We start from the raw sequence: 17,940 nt of genomic DNA, 5'->3' as shown, positions 1-17,940 counted from the left end.
AAATTGGCCATGAGGATCCATTGCTTTGTCTATTGCAAATTTAACCCACATCAGATTTTCTAAGTAAAAATATTAACTTTAAGAATTAAACACAGGAATTTGCACCAATTATTTATTCAGTTTTTAAAAATCATAATTACCTGTTAATATAAACATGTTAATGCATGTGAAAGTCTTATGTAATTTGAATGGCATGATATAAACTTAGGTATAGGTATTATGGTGCTAGATTTTAGAAGAAATATCTTAAGAAGAAACATCAACAATCTAAGAAATGCAAACGACACCATCTTATTGGCAGAAAGCAGCAAGGACTTGAAACGACTTTTGACGAAAGTGAAAGAAGAGAGTGCCAAAGCAGGACTGCATTTGAACATCAAAAAGACAAAAATCCTACCTACGGAAGAACGACACAACTTTAACGTAGACAGTGAAGACACCGAAAATGTTAACGATTTTGTTTACCTTGGTTCAGTCATCAATTTAAGTGGAGAGTGCAGCCAGGAAATTAAGAGCAGACTGAGACTTGGAAGGGCAGCAATGAAAGAATTAGGAAAGCTCACCAAGTGTAAGGAAGTGTTGTTAGAGATCAAGGCCAAGATCATCCACACCCTTGTATTCCCATTACTATGTACGCAGGCCAAAGCTGGACAGTGAAGACGGCTGATAGGAAAAAAATGGATCCATTTGAAAAATGGTGTTGGAGGAGAGCTCCACAGACCCTTGGGCAGCCTCGGACTACAAGAAAGATGAACAAGTGGGTCCAAGAGCAAATTAAGCCTGAATTGGAGGCAAAAGTGATAAAACTGAGGCTGTTCTACTTTGGGCACATCATGAGAAGGCAGGATTCTTTGGAAAAGATAATAACACCTGGAAAAGTAGAAAGCAGCAGGAAAAGAGGAAGACCGAATATGGCACTGACTCCCTAAAGGAAGCCACAGGCCTGAGTCTACAGAAACTGAGTAGAGCTGTTGAGGACATGACGCTGTGGACATCGCTCATTCATAGGGTCACTAGGAGTTGGAGTCCACTTGGCGGCACTTAACAACAAATACTCAAGAAATGGGTAATTCAATTCATTAACAGGATGGGAACCTGGACAGTTTTTATAATTTCATCTAACCTGAATCTTTTTTCCTGCCTCACTTTTAAATTTTAGTTCCTACGTAAATACCAATTTCACATCTTGAAGGTGGCAAGGATTTCTCAGTGAAACCACTAAGGGTTTGCCCAGGATCAGCGTTCACACTGGGCACAGGGCTGCTGCTCCCTGGCTTCAGGCTCTAGGACTTTGGTTTACAACAGAAAGCAGAGGCTGACATTTTTCCAGCCAGTGTTACATATGGCTGTGCTATTGGCTATCACAGGAATATTTGTCTGCCACCAGAGCACCCATGAAAGATGTCTTCTGTCACTGATTCATTCCATTAAAATTGTGGAATGCTTACTATGTGCCGGGAAGTGAGAACACAATAGTGAATAAGACATTTTTGCATGGCCTAGATGCACTGTAGCTATCCTTGCAAAAAAAGTATAAATATTATCATTTTGTTTTGTTTTGTTTTGTCTTTTTGGGAAAGATTAGCCCTGAGCTAACATCTGCCAATCCTCCTCTTTTTGCTGAGGAAGACTGGCCCTGAGCTAACATCCGTGCCCATCTTCCTCTACTTTCTATGTGGGATGCCTACCACAGCATGGCGTGCCAAGCCGTGCCATGTCTGCACCCGGGATCCGAACCAGCAAACCCCGGGCCAATGAAGTGGAATGTGTGCACTTAACCGCTGCACCACCGGGCTGGCCCCTAAATATTATCGTTTATGTTCAATTTATGACGCATTTACTAGGAACTTGAAAATTTAAAAATGACGGCATTGAGTTTGACGTGCCTTTAAAACACCTAAGCTAAGAGGCCTCAAAAATGAATTTTGGGGGCCAGCCTGATGGTGTAGTAGTAAAGTTTGCACACTCTGCTTTGGCAGCCTGGGGTTTGCAGGTTTGGATTCTGGGTGCAGACCTATGCACCTCTCATCAAGCCATGCTGTGGCGGCATCCCACACACAAAATAGAGGAAGACTGGCACAGATGTTAGCTCAGGGATAATCTTCCTCAAGCCAAAAAGAGGAAGATTGGTAACAGATGTTAACTGTTAGCTAAGGGCCAGTCTTCACCACCAAAAAAAAAAAGACAGAGAGAGAGAATTTTCTTTTTTATGAAGAATATAAGGAACACGAGCTTCAGGAAATCAAGAAGCAAAACATGGGAAATAATGTGAATAATGTACCAAAATGACATAACAAAGAAGGGTTGTTTAAAATAAGGCTTGAATTCTAAAGCATTAACTCAAAGGCTAACTGTTAAATCTGCTAAACATAAGGCAGTGCAAATGAAGACTTCATACCAGTTATACATGTCTTAAGAACAAAGTTCTACAAGTCATTTAGCTTACATCACGTACACTCCAACAAAATTGTTCTAAACGTGATAAAATATGTTAGAGGTGGTAACCTTACACAGTTGCAATACAAAGCCAAATCTTTAAACATATTAAAAACACGTACTAACTGCATGTCATATGTATGCACTGTAATACCTATTGGTACGGTAGCAATGCTATAACATACAACTTCTAGGATGGGCCAGAAAGCCTTATTTCCATTTGGCCATTAACTCTCAAATCTATTCTAGGAAGGCCTGGAAATTTTGATATGCTTAATGAAATCCTCCTGTTTATTATTCATAGAGATCAAAAGGGATATATGAAAAGTAGTTTCCCCATGGTTAACATCTATAGATATTTTCTCTCAATCCCAAGGGTCAAGGAAAATACCTAGTGTCTTCGTCTATGCTTAAAACAAATGTGACAGCAGACTGAAATTCTTTTTTTGTGTGTATGTGTGATGAAGATTGGCCCCGAGCTAAAATCTGTGCCAATCTTCCTCTATTTTGTATGTGGGACGCCATCACAGCATGGCTTAATGAGCAGTGCATAGGGACACGTCTGGGATCCAAACCTGTGAACCCTGGGCCACTGAAGCGGAGCATGTGCACTTAACCACTACACCACCAGGCCAGCCCCAGATTGAAATTCTCAAATGTAGAGCACTGGGGATGGGTGGGTGGGTAGGAAAATGATTATATAAATATTAATATCTATATGATTTACAATTTTGATAAAAAATTTTAAAAATACAGATTTCTCTAGAGCCACAATCCAAATGTACGAAGGAAAACGCAAGTGTATTAATATAATTTACTCATAATACGAATAAAATGGCAGTGTAATTTTGGGACACTTGAGCCAATCTGGAACTGAATTAAAACTTAAAAGTCACGTTCCAAGAGAAATACTTAGCTAAATATTTAATGGTTAGCTTACATGTATCCCAATGAAATTGTTCTAAAAGTAATAAAATAGTGGTAATCTTACAGAGATGCAATACAAAGGTAAAATCACAGAGCAGATTTTTCAAAACAAAAACAAACACGTCAAGATGGGAAAACATAAGAAGAGCAAGGAAACAGGTGAGCATGTACAAGCACAGAAACGTTTTGAAACTACAGCATTTTACAAGGAAAATGTCTCAACTGAGTGACAAGTTATTTTTACCAAAAATGCTGTATCTCCAGGCAGAAATACCATTAATATAAAGAGAGTAAATACCACTGAAGGCCTCATTTCATGCAGTGCACATAGTTCAGGAAGCCTCAAGACTTGTTTAAACAATGAAAATCTGTACTTCCCCAAACCCTTAATCTGCGTTGGGAAATACCCCATGGAGAGCACAGAGAACAAATTTCACACTCTTGCATTTTATAAATACTACCATGAAACGGCTATCCATTAAGCTGTAGCTCTAGCCTCTTCTTTGGTTTCACTGAAAATGTAAAGCTAGCAGGAGGGCATGGCAGGAAGTAATCTCCTTCACCTGTGCTCATGGCCATTGGCACCAAATAGTTATGGGGGACAGGTGGATTCTAGACTGTTGGGTCAAAACCCACTAATTGAAGCCTAAGTTCCTGCACTAAAGGATTGATGAGTTCTTCAAAAGATAAGTCATAAAGTAAACTAAACCAGTAGCATATCATTGCAAACAAGTTGTACATTTTAATATCATAGAGTATAACCAGGCATTCAATAAATAGTTCCTATCACCATTAAAGTATCAGTACAATTCTGCAAAGTAATTGAGGACAAGTTCCTAAAAGGAATATGTTTTGAATAGGTCCGCATTAATGGAAGACTTTGAATCTAGATTTTCCAAAATCCATTTTATGTTTTGCAGGTTATAATGGAAAAGTTTTTAAAAATCAATTTTGGGGATTACAAGAATGAATTTTTACATATTTTAGTATAATATGATATTTTTCCACCAAGGTAAGTAAAATGGCCAAAAGGCGTACTCTTTCATGTACAAATGATACATCTTTTACAATCTAGGTCAGATGTTTTCAAACTCAAGTTGTGACATATCTAGTGGGTTGTGAAATCAGTTTAGTACTTCTTGCTTAGCATTCTTTTTTTTGCTGAGGAAGATTAGCCCTGAGCTGAGATCTGTTGCCAATCTTCCTCTTTTTGCTTGAGGAAGATTGTCCTTGAGCTACCATCTATGCCAATCTACCTCCACTTTATATGTGGGGTGCTGCCACAGCATGGCTGATGAGTAGTGTAGGTCTGTGCCCGTGACCCACACCTGTGAACCTGGGCTGCCAAAGTGGAGTGCACCAAACTTAAAAACTATGCCACAGGGCCAGCTCAATGACTAGCATTCTTTAAAAAAAAAAAAGGGAAAATAAAATATAAGAGTGATTTCACATATTAAGTATTATTTCATAATACATACATACACATATACCACAATACATACATACACATATACCACAGTTAAAAATATAATCATGTGTGCACATGTGCATGCATGGTCACACTTTAAAATGTTTTCTTATTGTGGGATCTTGGTCAAAAAGTTTTAAAAATATTGACTTAGGGAGAGACTGGCTTGGAATCAGAACATGCCAGTAAATCTGACCTTAAAATAAAGGGAACACATATTTGTTGACTACTGTATGCCAAACCCTGAGCTAAGCATTTGGTATTTAATCCTCACAACAACGCTGAAGGCAGAAACTCTTGTCATTCACATTCTGTGGGTAGGAAAACCTGCCCAAGGTTCTACAGGCAGATTAGTGGAAGAGCGAGGATTCACGCCAGATCTGCAGCACTCAAGGCCACAAGAACATAACCCCCTTCCAGTGAGGCCTATCAATAAAAAATCTTGGTCAAAGTCAGTGTCAGGGAGGTAAGGCCACCTCAGGAGCACCCAAGAACTTCAAGGAGTAAAGACTATTGCTAACACGGATGACATAATTTGTATCATAAAACACTGTTATATTCAAGCATTAATGACTACGTGTTATGTGTGCGTTATGATAGCTTGTAAGGAAAATAAATCAGAGCTCACTCTGTTTCTTCAGCTTGAACTGTTCAGTCATCGGGCAGCTGCATCACCAGGGAAGTTGAAGGAGCTTAGCTGCTTATAGACTACAGACTCAACTACCCTTTCTCCTTAGCACAGGGAGATGGTCAAATCAGGACATACCCTACATTAGAAGATCGTGCCATATATGAGAAAGTAGAATACCTGATTTGAACTAAGGACTCATTTTACCTCAAGAGTTAAAAAATGAAAAAGTATGGGGCTGGCCCCGTGGCCGAGTGGTTAAGTTCCCGCACTCCACTGCAGGCGGCCCAGTGTTTCGTTGGTTTGAATCCTGGGCGCGGACATGGCACTGCTCATCAAACCACGCTGAGGCAGCGTCCCACATGCCACAACTAGAAGGACCCACAACGAAGAATATACAACTATGTACTGGGGGGCTTTGGGGAGAAAAAGGAAAAAAACAAAATCTTTAAAAAATAAAAAAGTATGGCAGTTTCCTAAGTAAGCACTGGGTGGTAAAGTATAGACAAAATTCTGAAGTATTAACTTTGAAAATAACACAAGTCAAGAAGCAGTTTAGGATAAGGCAGCATTTTGGAAAAAAAAGAAGGAAAGACAGAAAGGGTAGTGAGGAGGAAAGAAGGAGGAAAGAGAAAAAGAAGGAAGAAAAGAAAAGGAAACTCTGCTCCTCCATTACTTCAGTAAATATTTAATATTTTTCATAAGCCATTTTGCTTTTTCAATGAGATAAGAATATCTCTCAATACATCTTCATATGGAGTTCCATATAAAGGAGATTTCACTAGTAGAAAACTCACTCCTTCAAACTCTAAGTAACTTTCAGGTAGCCATGCTGTTCTCTGCAGCTTGAAAAATAAGGAAGCCAAATCATAGGAAAAATTATGGAAGAGAATAAAAATGTACTAAATGTCCACACTGTGCCAGACATATTCACACCTACTTTGATATCCACACCATGGCAGAGTTACCAATTACCTTTCTCTTGGCCACACACATTTAATTTACAATTTTTGAAGGATGCACGATCAGGCTGTGTCAAGATGGAAAGTGAACAAAGGACAACAGTCATTATCTTAACTGACTTTCACTTAACTGACCTCCTAGTTTAGCTAGCTTTCCTACGTATGCAAAGCATGCTGCTCAATGACATCCATAACTCAAGGAAGGCTGTCAGCATCCTTTCTGCTTCCACCAGTTGAATTCTACACTTTCTGAGAGATTGCTGTATTTGTTCCCCAAACTACTGATATCAGTAATACTTGTTATTTATTTATTTATTTTTTTTGAGGACGATTAGCCCTATGCTGACATCCGCTGCCAATCCTCCTCTTGTTTTTGCTGAGGAAGACTGGCCCGGAGCCAACATCCGTGCCCATCTTCCTCTACTTTATATGTGGGACACCTACCACAGCATGGCTTGCCAAGCAGTGCCATGTCCACACCCGAGATCTGAACTGGCAAACCCTGGGCTGCTGAAGCGGAATGTGTGAACTTAAACGCTGCGCCACCAGGCTAGCCCCAGTACTACTCGTTATTGTAATTATCCTCATTTAAATATTATGTAACCCAATCAAATATGAGTTGTTGCCTCTTTGAAAACTCATACGAATGCTTCAGAAGGACTCCATACCAAGTGAGGTACTATAAAAAATTACTGTTCAACTAGATATGAGAGAGACAACAGTAAAATATTGGAGGAAAAATCCCATAAAATCCTAGAGGAATTCTGTACTTAGATTGCTTTAAAAGGTATCTTTGAGTTCTCATTTTTACTTAAAGAAACCCAAACTGAAAGTCCTAATTAAGGCATTCTGGCTATGATTTTTGGAAGAAACACAACAAAACTCCAATCAGCATATCCCTACTTAAAGAAAAGGTCTTGGCCCTACATGAAGTATGGTGAAATTAAAATTAAATGTTGACAGAATATGTGTGTCATTTTTACGACTCTCCACCTGAACTAACGGACCGTCCTCAGCCCCTCATGTATTCATGAACTGGCTTCCACTGAATTGTTAACTTAAAAAAGACCTTGAAAATATCACACATATTACTATCATGTGCTTTTGAAATAGTTTAACTTATACATATTATACAGTTAAATTTAATATGTAAATACTCCCACATACCATGTCTGTTGGAACCAAATTATATAAATTTTGCATGAGAAGAGATTTAGCAGCCCTAAAGTCATCAATCTATTCTGGAGAAATGAAGGGCTTTTTAAGCAATCAGTTCTGAATCTTGACATCCCTTTAAAGCTATAGATTCTATCTTGAGCTCTTAGCATCCTAAAACTTCATTAATCTCTGTCTCAGAAGCAGCAAAGCCTTATTCATGGATTTATTTATAGTGACTATTTATGTTTCACACATTCTCTTTGAATCCCACATCAAGAGGAGTGATTTGGGGTATTATTTTTGATTTTGTAATCTTTAATCTACGATTGATGTTCTACTCTAAGCTGCTAAAATGGTTCTGCATCACACTACAGAATTTTAGATGGAGACAATTAGACATCATCTAGGTCAGAATAAAAATTTCCCTCCCGACCTACGTTGATATTCTGAAGTCATTTCATGATACAAAAATGTATGCTCTCTCCTGTTATTCTTGATCGGGCCATTTTTAAAACCGTGTATTAATCAAACATCCTTTTCACTTTTATTTATGAAAGTCTTTTCATATAACACTTTCATTTAATACCTCCTACGGTGTTGTATATTTTTATTTACTCAAAAATTTCTTTTTGAGCTTGGTGGATTGCATTGATGTCACTTTCTAAGTTGTGATATTGTACTACATATAGTTATGCAAGATGCTACCATTGGGGAAATCTGGGTGAAGGGTATACAGGATCTTTCTTACAAATGGATGTCAGTTTACCATTATCTCAAAATAAAATGTCAAAAAGGGATCTTATTGAGCAAAAGTTGATTAGAAGATATTATATACGAGGATTGAAATTCACGGTTTGACTATCATTTTTCCTATTTATTTACCCTGAAGCTTAGGTAAGTTGCATTCTTTCTCTGAGCATACTTCCTCCTAGGTAAAATGGGAATAATTTCTTACAGAATTATTGTAAAGACTAAATGAGATGGCATATATCAAGAACCCAATAAAATAGTAGGTGTTCAAAAAATGGTGTGTACTATTATTATTTACGTAGGTAGGCTGGAAGTTTTTTTAGGGTCAGCTAAATACAAACCTACAGTTAAAATACAAAATTACATATATCTCCAAGGCAGATGATTGAATACTTACTTAAGCTAAATTACATCATGCCACAGCCTTGCAATATATATAAGGAAGTAAAAACCAGATGCAAATGGCACCACAACAGAGGGTCCAAGATCTTACCAAAAGACTTTGTGCCCTTTTAAAGAGTTAAGATCCTCAAATTGCTCAGTGACATGGAATTATGCCAAGCCATTCATGCCAACTAAAGACTGTGGCAAGCCAGAGGAAACAGTGAAGCTCTTTGATGTAGGAATTCTACTGGAAGAGAAAATATAACCTGCGGGTAAATGAAAAAGCGTGATCCCAAGATTTGGGGAAATCAAGTGAAATATGCAGTACGAATGCACATCTTCCCAATTAGTACTGTTCAATGACAAACTTTAGTCAAATGTACCCCTCTTGACATTGAGTCATAAAACAGTAAATTTTCTTGGCGTTCCAAAAGGTGACTAAGCAGCATGTAAACAAATTCAGAGAAGTCAGTACCCTGCAGAAGATCAAATCTGAAAGGGCTCTCCCGACTTTCAAACAAAACATTGTATGCCTGGGTAGACTTGGGAGTTCTTTTTACTACTTTTATCTCTAATGAGATTAGAATACCACAAAGCATCACTCATCATATTCCAAAAAGGAAGGAAAATATTTGTGTCAAAATGTTTGAGATGACTTCAGAAGAATCTCATCCAAAGGATGTGTCATCTGTTTTCACACCGCCTCCCTCAGGTATTCAGGTCAAGTCTGGGCATGCAGTGTCTCTAACAATTCGGAGTCTTTCACATGGCTTTCCTAAAACAACTATTTACACTCAATGCTATTTCATTAACACAGACCCAGCGGAAAAGTGCTTTTTTTCACCCTATCAGAATGTTATTCCTCTGGATAAAGGCATTTCCTCTTTAGCAATGCTATAAACACGTAAAGCACAATTTCAGAGGAGGTGTTAGACACTTCATAGGCTGACTTGGAGCTATCTACATTTATTTCCAATTCCTATCTCAGATTTTATTTTAGAGTCGTAGATAATTGCCACTTCAATGTCTTTCCTGTTATTCTTCCAAAGGAAAAAATACAGTTTTTAATATAAACCTTGGCTTGTTGAAGCAAACCTGTTTGGAAGTACTTAAGGTAATTCATATAGCCTTTTAAGGTAACAGATGACAGCCTTAATCCCTCTTCTGAATAACTGGTTGCAGTGGAGAACATCAGGAAAGGTACAAGCCAGGGATTTCCACAATGGCTTTTATTCACACTTAAACAAAAGCTGACTTTACTCCATTAGAGTGGAAACACCTAGGCAGAGACAGGACCTTTGCCCTGGAGCCATGGCACAAAGACATCCCGGTGCAGGAATTTCCTCTCTCAGTTCTGGGGCCTCTGGTGGCCTATAGGCAGCCACCCTGCAAATAGCTGCGAAATGGCATTCCTCATGTACACTAGTCCTTAGATTTGTGCTGCATCTTCCATTCATTTTAAAGATTATCGAGTGTCTCTTATACTTCAGACACTGTGCACAAAATGCATAATTTCAAACTAAAGATGCTATGGGTCTTTCGTATTCCAGAACGATAGATTAAGTAGTTATTCATAGGAGACTTCCAAGGAAGTCTTGTTTTCCTCACTATGTTTGTTTTCCAATTTTATTTTCTTATTTCTTTGTATAAATTTTAGCCTGCAAAGTTTCCTTAGTGAAACAATTTTGAAAAATTCTTTGGAACTCAAAAGTTTGCTAGGGTACTCACAAGTAACTGTAATTTTTCAGTAGTGATGGAATTTGACTGATAAGTGAAATATGATCAGTGACATATTGACTCCATATGCATTTTTACTTTTTTTTTAAACATTGTGTTTACTTTGATAATGACTTTTAAAAGAGCTATGTCTTGTTTGCATTTTAAAGGTAACTGTGGGGAGAAAGTACAATTTAACCCTCTATATTTATTCCCACTATCATTTACTAAAAAAAAAAAAAAATTGGTAAATTCTGATTTAGTTCACCAACTTCTCAAAAATTATAAAGCATCCACGACATCATAATCAACAGAAATAACACTTCAGTGGTTTAATAGGAAAACAAAGATGAGGAGAGAAAATATTGCATTTGTTTTTCCTTTCTCAACGATCTTACTCATATATTTCCCAAACCAGTCCAGAGCCAGTCTGGTTTTAAACAGAATTAGGAAAACTTCAATTAATATCCTCACTTCTAAGCATGTGACCTTCTCTGAGTTTTAATCTGTACAATGGTGATAATATTGCATTACAGGGATTAAACAATATAAAGGCACCCATCACAGGGCCTAATACTTCTTTCAACATATCCTCCTTCGCTTCTGCTTGATTCAACTATTTCCAAGTTAATTTCATTAAGCACTTCCTTTCTAAAATATACTTGCCTTTCAAAAATTAACCTCTTCAGAAGTATGCAACATTAAATGTACTTACCTTTTAGTTTTTTTCTAAGACTGTCAAAGGATGTAAAAATTGATGGCTATATTACATATAAAATCAGATTCAGGTGATTTCAAAGTAAACCTTAAATAAACAACAAAGCAAGTATGTCATCTTAGTTAAAGAGATAGGTAAAATTTTCAAAGCTATAGTTTTTTAATGTTCAAAGCATTCAAATACATTAATAACATTAATAGATGAATATTTGAAGACTGTTTATGAGGATAGCATTTTCTCTAATATATGGATCCTATGATGAGTTGCTTGGTTACAACTAACATGGATAATGAATGAATCATAGTTGGTATCCTAGTGGATACTACTAGACATGATACTAATATTAAAACAGAGTTCAGGATATGTTAAAGAGCTAATCAATATCAAGTCCCATCTATGCCTCTCTAATACTGAAAAAGTAAACATAATATTAGTATAACCATGCAAAGCTACCTGTATAAAGGTTTATTTTATCTGGCATGGGAAGATAATGGAGAGTTGCTCCTGAAAGCCAATTACAAAGCAGGGCACATGACACATACTGTGTCCTCAATATATCGTGCAGTTTCTGAATATTTTGTTAATCAAATATAAATTGGATCTTTAATAAAGACATTGTTATATGAATAAAGGAAAAAAAAGGAAAAGATGGCAATTTTAGCTCTGTTTTCTCCTAAAATAATTGATTCCGACAGTACTTTGAAAATGCATAATCCTTTAAGGCCAAAGAAAACTGGGAAGGAGCCAACAGCAATAAAATTCTGGGAACTAAAGAGCAGGTGGTTGGGTAGTTATTGACTTGGTAAACCTGACAAAGTTTGGCAGTGGGCAAAGCCAAGAAGCAACCACATTTACATGAAAGAACAACCAAAAAGTTCTAGAATCTGGTGGCCACGGGTACCCACGGAAGTGGGAATGACAGTGAGGCAAAAACAGGAGAAGTAGTTAAAAACTATGAAGCTATCAGATACTCCAAATCTATTTCCCTGCTGTGGTAGAAGACTGACTTCTTCCCTGTTCAGATTTGTTCCCTGCACAGAATACAATTGAGGACTTATGGACTGGGTAACCCAAGCAGGGTTGGGAGCAGTGATATTATTCTGAATATGGGGGTATGGAAGAGGTTGAGTAAAAATTATACTTAATGCTGAGACTCTCAGTCTTAATCCACTCAGCTCTCATTTCAGAGAACTGGCAGCCAGAATTATACCCTTAGAAAAGAGATTAAGGGAATCAGGGGGTTTTCAAGGAATTGACACGGCCAGCTCACAATACAATAAAGACCATAGTCAGCAAGCCCATCCGCATGCATTGATTGTCCAGTCAGCTTTCAAGTGGCCAACTCAAATTCTAGACTTAGCCAAGTATTCATTTAACTTTGAGGGTTAAATAGAGGCATTTTCACTTAAGCAAAGTCACAAAAATTTTATCTCCAAAGCTCCTTTTTCTCAGTAAATTCATGGGGGTTTTATTCCTTTCCCAAACAAGGAAAGACACTAAGAGAGAGGAAGATCCTGCAAACAGGTATCTAATGCAAGAAAATGGCAAAGGGAATCCTTAGGATAATGACAGAGGGAGATCCCCAGGATAGGTGGGCAGCAGGTCTAACGGGCAACCAGTCCAAAATGAAGCAGACCAGATTGTTTCAGCAGAGATTTCTTCTGGAAGATGAAATTATTAGACAACCTCATGTGTCTGACTGTATTGAGAGGAGAATCACACAATTTGAGGAATGGTTTGGGGATGAATCGGTGATAAATATACAGAAAGCTAAGGAAATCAAAAAATAAAACTCTAGGGAAAACAAAACAAAAATGAGCAGGAAAGCAAATGCATCATAATACACTTCACGGCTCAGCTGTGAAAAATGATTACATGGCCACCATAACACTCAAAATGAACCTGGATCTTGATATAATAAGCATAACAAAGGATGGGGTGATGGGAAGTGTCTACAGGTGTGGAAAAGGCAGGAGGGTGAAAGACAGTGAAAGTCTCACCTTCCAGAGTGTGAAGTCAGTCAATGAAGTCCATGGATAGTTCTGAAAACCAAAGAATCAAGAGATAGCAACAAAAGCATGATACATGAAGGTCCAGAGGTCAATTCTAAAAGAATCTGTTAAAAGAACTGGAAGTGCTTGCCTCAAGGAGCAGGAAAATGGTTTGGGCAGGGGAAAGTGGGGGCAACTGCTATTTCTGTAACAACCCTTAGAAAAATATTTGCCTTTTAAAACTGTGTGCAAGTATAACTCTGACAAAAATTAAAATTACATGTAAAACAAAGTGTATGAGGAGAATGAAAGATTAGTTCTTGATGGTTGGAACTGTCTTGTTTTACTCATAGTCATCACTTTGTAGAATGAATGAATGTCTACTCTAGAACTATGCCTCAGTGCTGATATTATGCCATCTGTGAATTATCAGACAAACTTAGTATTGAACTGAAAAGAAGGCAGATTGTCATTTATCCTAGTTCCATGGGTAACAGATGCTGACAGTTGACAAAATTGGTAGGCTTTAATATATAGCTTAGAAGAGTCAGTATAACAAATGCAAGTACTAAAAGTTGAAATCTATCCATCTAATTCTATGAGAAAGTTCCACTCCTTTTGCAATCCTGAAAAATAGAGAACACATGGGTATGTTAGCTACTAAATATGCATGCAGAGTTCCAATTTGTTCCATAATATATTCATGTTTGCTTGAATATGAAAAATATTTCCTCAACATCTTATTGGAAAACTCAGCATCCTGCTCAGTTTTTAGTTTAATATCTCCCCCCAAATTCAATGTGAGAATGTCTTGTATCAGAATCTCCAAGCATGTTTGATGAAAATGCAGGTAACTGAGCACCACTCCAAGCCAAGAGAATCATAATCTCTTAACTGATAATATGCATTTTTAATAAGCTGTTGGGAGGTTTTTATAGTTGATATCAAAGTTATACTAGATAACTCCCAGGGTTTTTGTTTGTTTGACTGCTTATTTGTATTTATTATATCATTTTAAATTGCAACAAACTTACTTCTAGAGAACAATTGTCTCCATCGGGTCTAGGTTGCCATATCAAAGAAGAATTTAGACAAATTGAAAGCTTGAAGTTTGATTGATTCATATTTTATATCTAAAGCGAACTAGTCCAAATTCTTATTTTACAATCCCCTTGTGTATCCATTTACAATGGTCTATCTGCCTTTTACCATTCCTACAGTGGTATCAACTGTCTTTTTCTTTCTAACTACAAATCATACCATCTGTGCAATTCTTTCTTAGATAGCTAGGAATTAACTGGAACAAAAAAGAACCAGTAGAAACAGAAGAGAGACCGTGATCTTCACGTGAAAGAGAGTGCTGTGTCCCCGAGGAAGAAGTTGGGTTGAAAAATATATCAAACATTTCTTAGCCAGGTAAGAGTTTAGTCTCTGCAGCAATTATATAATTTATTTGATGCAATAAAATATTGTCATCTCAAGACTCTCTGCATAAATATACAAGTATACTGCAGATTTCAATAAAAATAAAATCATTCAGAAAAGGGTTTCAGATTATAGTCTGGACATACAATTCTTGAAATACTTCTTCCATTCTCTAAATAGCACAAAAAATTCTATGAACAAAATTTTCTCAACTCTCTCTTAAGGTAAATAAAAATTTATTTTGAAAGGTTTAAACCTATATTTTCACTTGTTAAAATCAGTTTAATATAATAATATAGTAATGCAGTGCAATGTGTCATGAAGATTTACAATTTTAAAAAATCTTGGGTACATTCTTACATTGTTTTTTTCTACAGGATTAGTGTTATGATATTACCCTATGTATTTTTATTCTAGCCATGTTGCTTCTTTTCCTGAGAAAGTGAGTTGACGAATTTGATGCCTTGAGAGTTAGTTGGAATTTTTCTTAACCGAAACATAATAGCAGATTTGGCCTTCAGTTAAGACTTTTCTTTACATGATATTAACAATCTACTGGCATATGCCAGAAGGGACGGAAAACATATCCCCCCTACTCCTTTCTCCCTCCAACCTCAATATTCACTGAGCTGCTTTGTTCTCTGTATCCTGCATAATTAATAACTACTTTGGCAATCAGTCATGCATTCCTTAATGGCACCTCAGGCATCAAGTGTCCTTCATAGCCTTCCCCGCAGAAACCATACACCCTTCCTCGGTGCGCACTGGCCGGGCACTGACTTCACTGTGGACAAGTCATTTGCAAAATCCCTATTACGGAAAACGTGTAGTTGGGGTTATAAAGTGGCTACCATACTTAATACTATTCTCTATTATTATTTACTGTCTGGATATAATTTTACTAACAAGAATAAAAAAAAAGTGATAGCCAAACAAGTGTCACTGATGACACATAGTAAAAAAAGGAAAAGGAAAATCATAAAAATAATAGAAGGAATTTGGAAGCAACATAAAAGAAGATGAGTTTCACTGAATGGTTGTGAGTTAGAGTCTTCAGCTCATTCATCACCCCACACTCCCCTGTGCAGGCAATAAAGACAGAGGATAAAAATACATGGAGTCGATTGATATGGTAGCAACATCTATTTCTCTTAATCTAAACTGATCCATTTATTAAATGTAAAATGAGAGTAAATAAATTATTCAAAATATTATGTCATTACTTCTCATCAAAAACCTTAGATTAAAACTCTTTAAAAATATACTACTCACTAAAATCGTTTTAAAAAAGCCAGTGGTAGTTTAATCATCCTTCAAAATGTTAACCAGATTAGGAGAGAAAGAAAAATCCCCAAATCTCATAACCACTTAAAATATATATATATATATATATATATTACAAGTAATATTATACTCAAGAAGAATAGTTTCATATATAAAAAATAAAACCACTAAAAAATTAAGATTTGGATTTGTACATTTTATTTCAAAAATAGGTATGGTTTTTTGAAGTAAGTGACAAAAATACGCAATATTTTTACATTAAGGCTTTTTGTTAAATAAAACTTTTAATAAGGTCTTTTGATATCAGAAAAAAGATATTACTTTTCACCCTTTGTAGGTTTCTTAGCATTTTAAAATAATGGTGCTTATGCTATAGTATACAGAGTAAAACATACATAATCTATTATAAATTACTCCAAAATTAAACAAGAAATTTCCTCTTCTTTCTAAGAGATCTGAAATGTGTGCTGAGCACTCAGTGTGTGTGGCCTCCAAACAGAAACAAGCTTGCACTGTTTGATCTCAGTTTTGCTTCATTTCTTCCCAAACAGTCTCTCAGTGCCAATCTACCAGGTCTATTTTTCTCTTTTAGCATGAAGGAAAAGAAAAAAAATCAAAGACATTATTAACTCCTTACACACAACCAGAAAAGCTGAATACATATCGTTTGGCCTCAATTTGCATGAATTTATCTTTCATCATTTATTAATGGGGCATGACTGAGGAATATATATTTCCCTAAATAATTCTCGAAAACAGCATTAAAATGCTGAAACTTAAACTTTATGTAATAAATCTAGAACTATTTTTTCTAAAAAACTACAAACAACTAGCGAAAGGTTTTTCTAGGGTAAAATTTAGCCTGTAATACCAACTTAAAATAGTAAGATGGAAAGACAAATTTGATGTCTATCTTATTGTAAGGTACACGAGAATCAAGACAATTATGCTCAAATCATAACATTACAAAGGAAATTATATCTATATATAAAATATATATAAAATCTGTAGGGGCCGGCCCGGTGGCACAGTGGTTAAGTGCGCACATTCTGCTTCAGCGGCCTGGGGTTCGTCGGTTTGGATTCCAGGTGCAGACATGGCACTGTTCATCAAGCCACACTGTGGCAGGCGTTCCACATATAAAGTAGAGGAAGATGGGCACGGATGTTAGCTCAGGGCCAGCCTTCCTCAGCAAAAAGAGGAGGATTGGCAGCAGTTAGCTCAGGGCTAATCTTCCTCAAAAAAAAAAACCAACTATATATATAGATATATAGATATAGATATAGATATAGATAAAATCTTTAAATATCAGATCAGCATCACTTTATTCAAAATAATAAGTAATCCCTTGTTTAACTATATGCTCTATTATTCATCAGTTGAGGGAAAAAGAGTGGGTAAGTCATCTTAATTTTTAATGGCAACATGTGGCAAAGATGGTTTCCAGAATTTTAACTAATGTACTAGAACACTACCACTAAGACACATGGTAATCAGAGCCATGGAGTCTTAAAGGTTGGCTAGAATCAAATATCCATTCATGCTCCCAAAGAAGGCTGTGGTTATCTCCCTTTCTTGCCAGATTTGCAGAATATTAAAATAAGCTTTCTCCATAATTTGTCCCAGAAAAGTATGTGATTAAACTCAAAAGTTTTTTTCTGTGTATGAACAGATGCAAAATATTCACTGGGTTAATGATAAAAAGCAGGTAAGGATGATTATACACATTAATGTTATAATGTCATAAGAATGCACTAATTTCTTTAACTACCCTGGATGTTCCACCCCTATCTCCCCCCAAAAAACAAAACACCAAACCAGTCTAATTCTTTAAGTGGGGCAAGAATGTGCCCTTGGTAATACAGCCTAATGTATCAGGACCAGGAGAATAACTGGTGTCATTATTGTGATGCTCGGTTTTCTACTCTATGAATCATCACCACTGTGCAACAGCAACAAAGATAACATATAGTAAATGAGAAGTTAGTGCAGCTCCACATGGGTTGTAGACAACTCTAAGGGGATATGGCTGAATTTCTGTGGAACAGTAATGAGCAGCTGGAATGCTGGCTTTGTGCTAGGCACTCAGTTAA

The 17,940-nt window shown here is 36.6% G+C and overlaps 1 protein-coding gene across 6 annotated transcripts in view; it reads right to left on the bottom strand.

Moving 5' to 3' along the window:
* Nucleotides 1-17,940, bottom strand: part of PDGFC (platelet derived growth factor C) — a 207,984-nt gene that overhangs the window by 30,867 nt on the left and 159,177 nt on the right. For 3 of the 6 annotated variants that reach the window (XM_023636395.2, XM_023636394.2, XM_070257460.1), the window contains one exon: nt 13,148-13,189. The exons of the other annotated variants lie outside the window; for them this stretch is intronic. In XM_023636395.2, coding sequence (XP_023492163.1) covers nt 13,148-13,189 — 42 coding nt within the window. The remainder of the gene's footprint in view (nt 1-13,147; nt 13,190-17,940) is intronic. 6 annotated transcript variants of the gene reach the window in all.

Source organism: Equus caballus, chromosome 2 (assembly GCF_041296265.1).
Source record: "Equus caballus isolate H_3958 breed thoroughbred chromosome 2, TB-T2T, whole genome shotgun sequence".
Lineage (NCBI taxonomy): Eukaryota > Metazoa > Chordata > Mammalia > Perissodactyla > Equidae > Equus > Equus caballus.
Note: the sequence above shows the minus strand (reverse complement) of the source record. Positions and strands in the feature narration are given on the sequence as shown.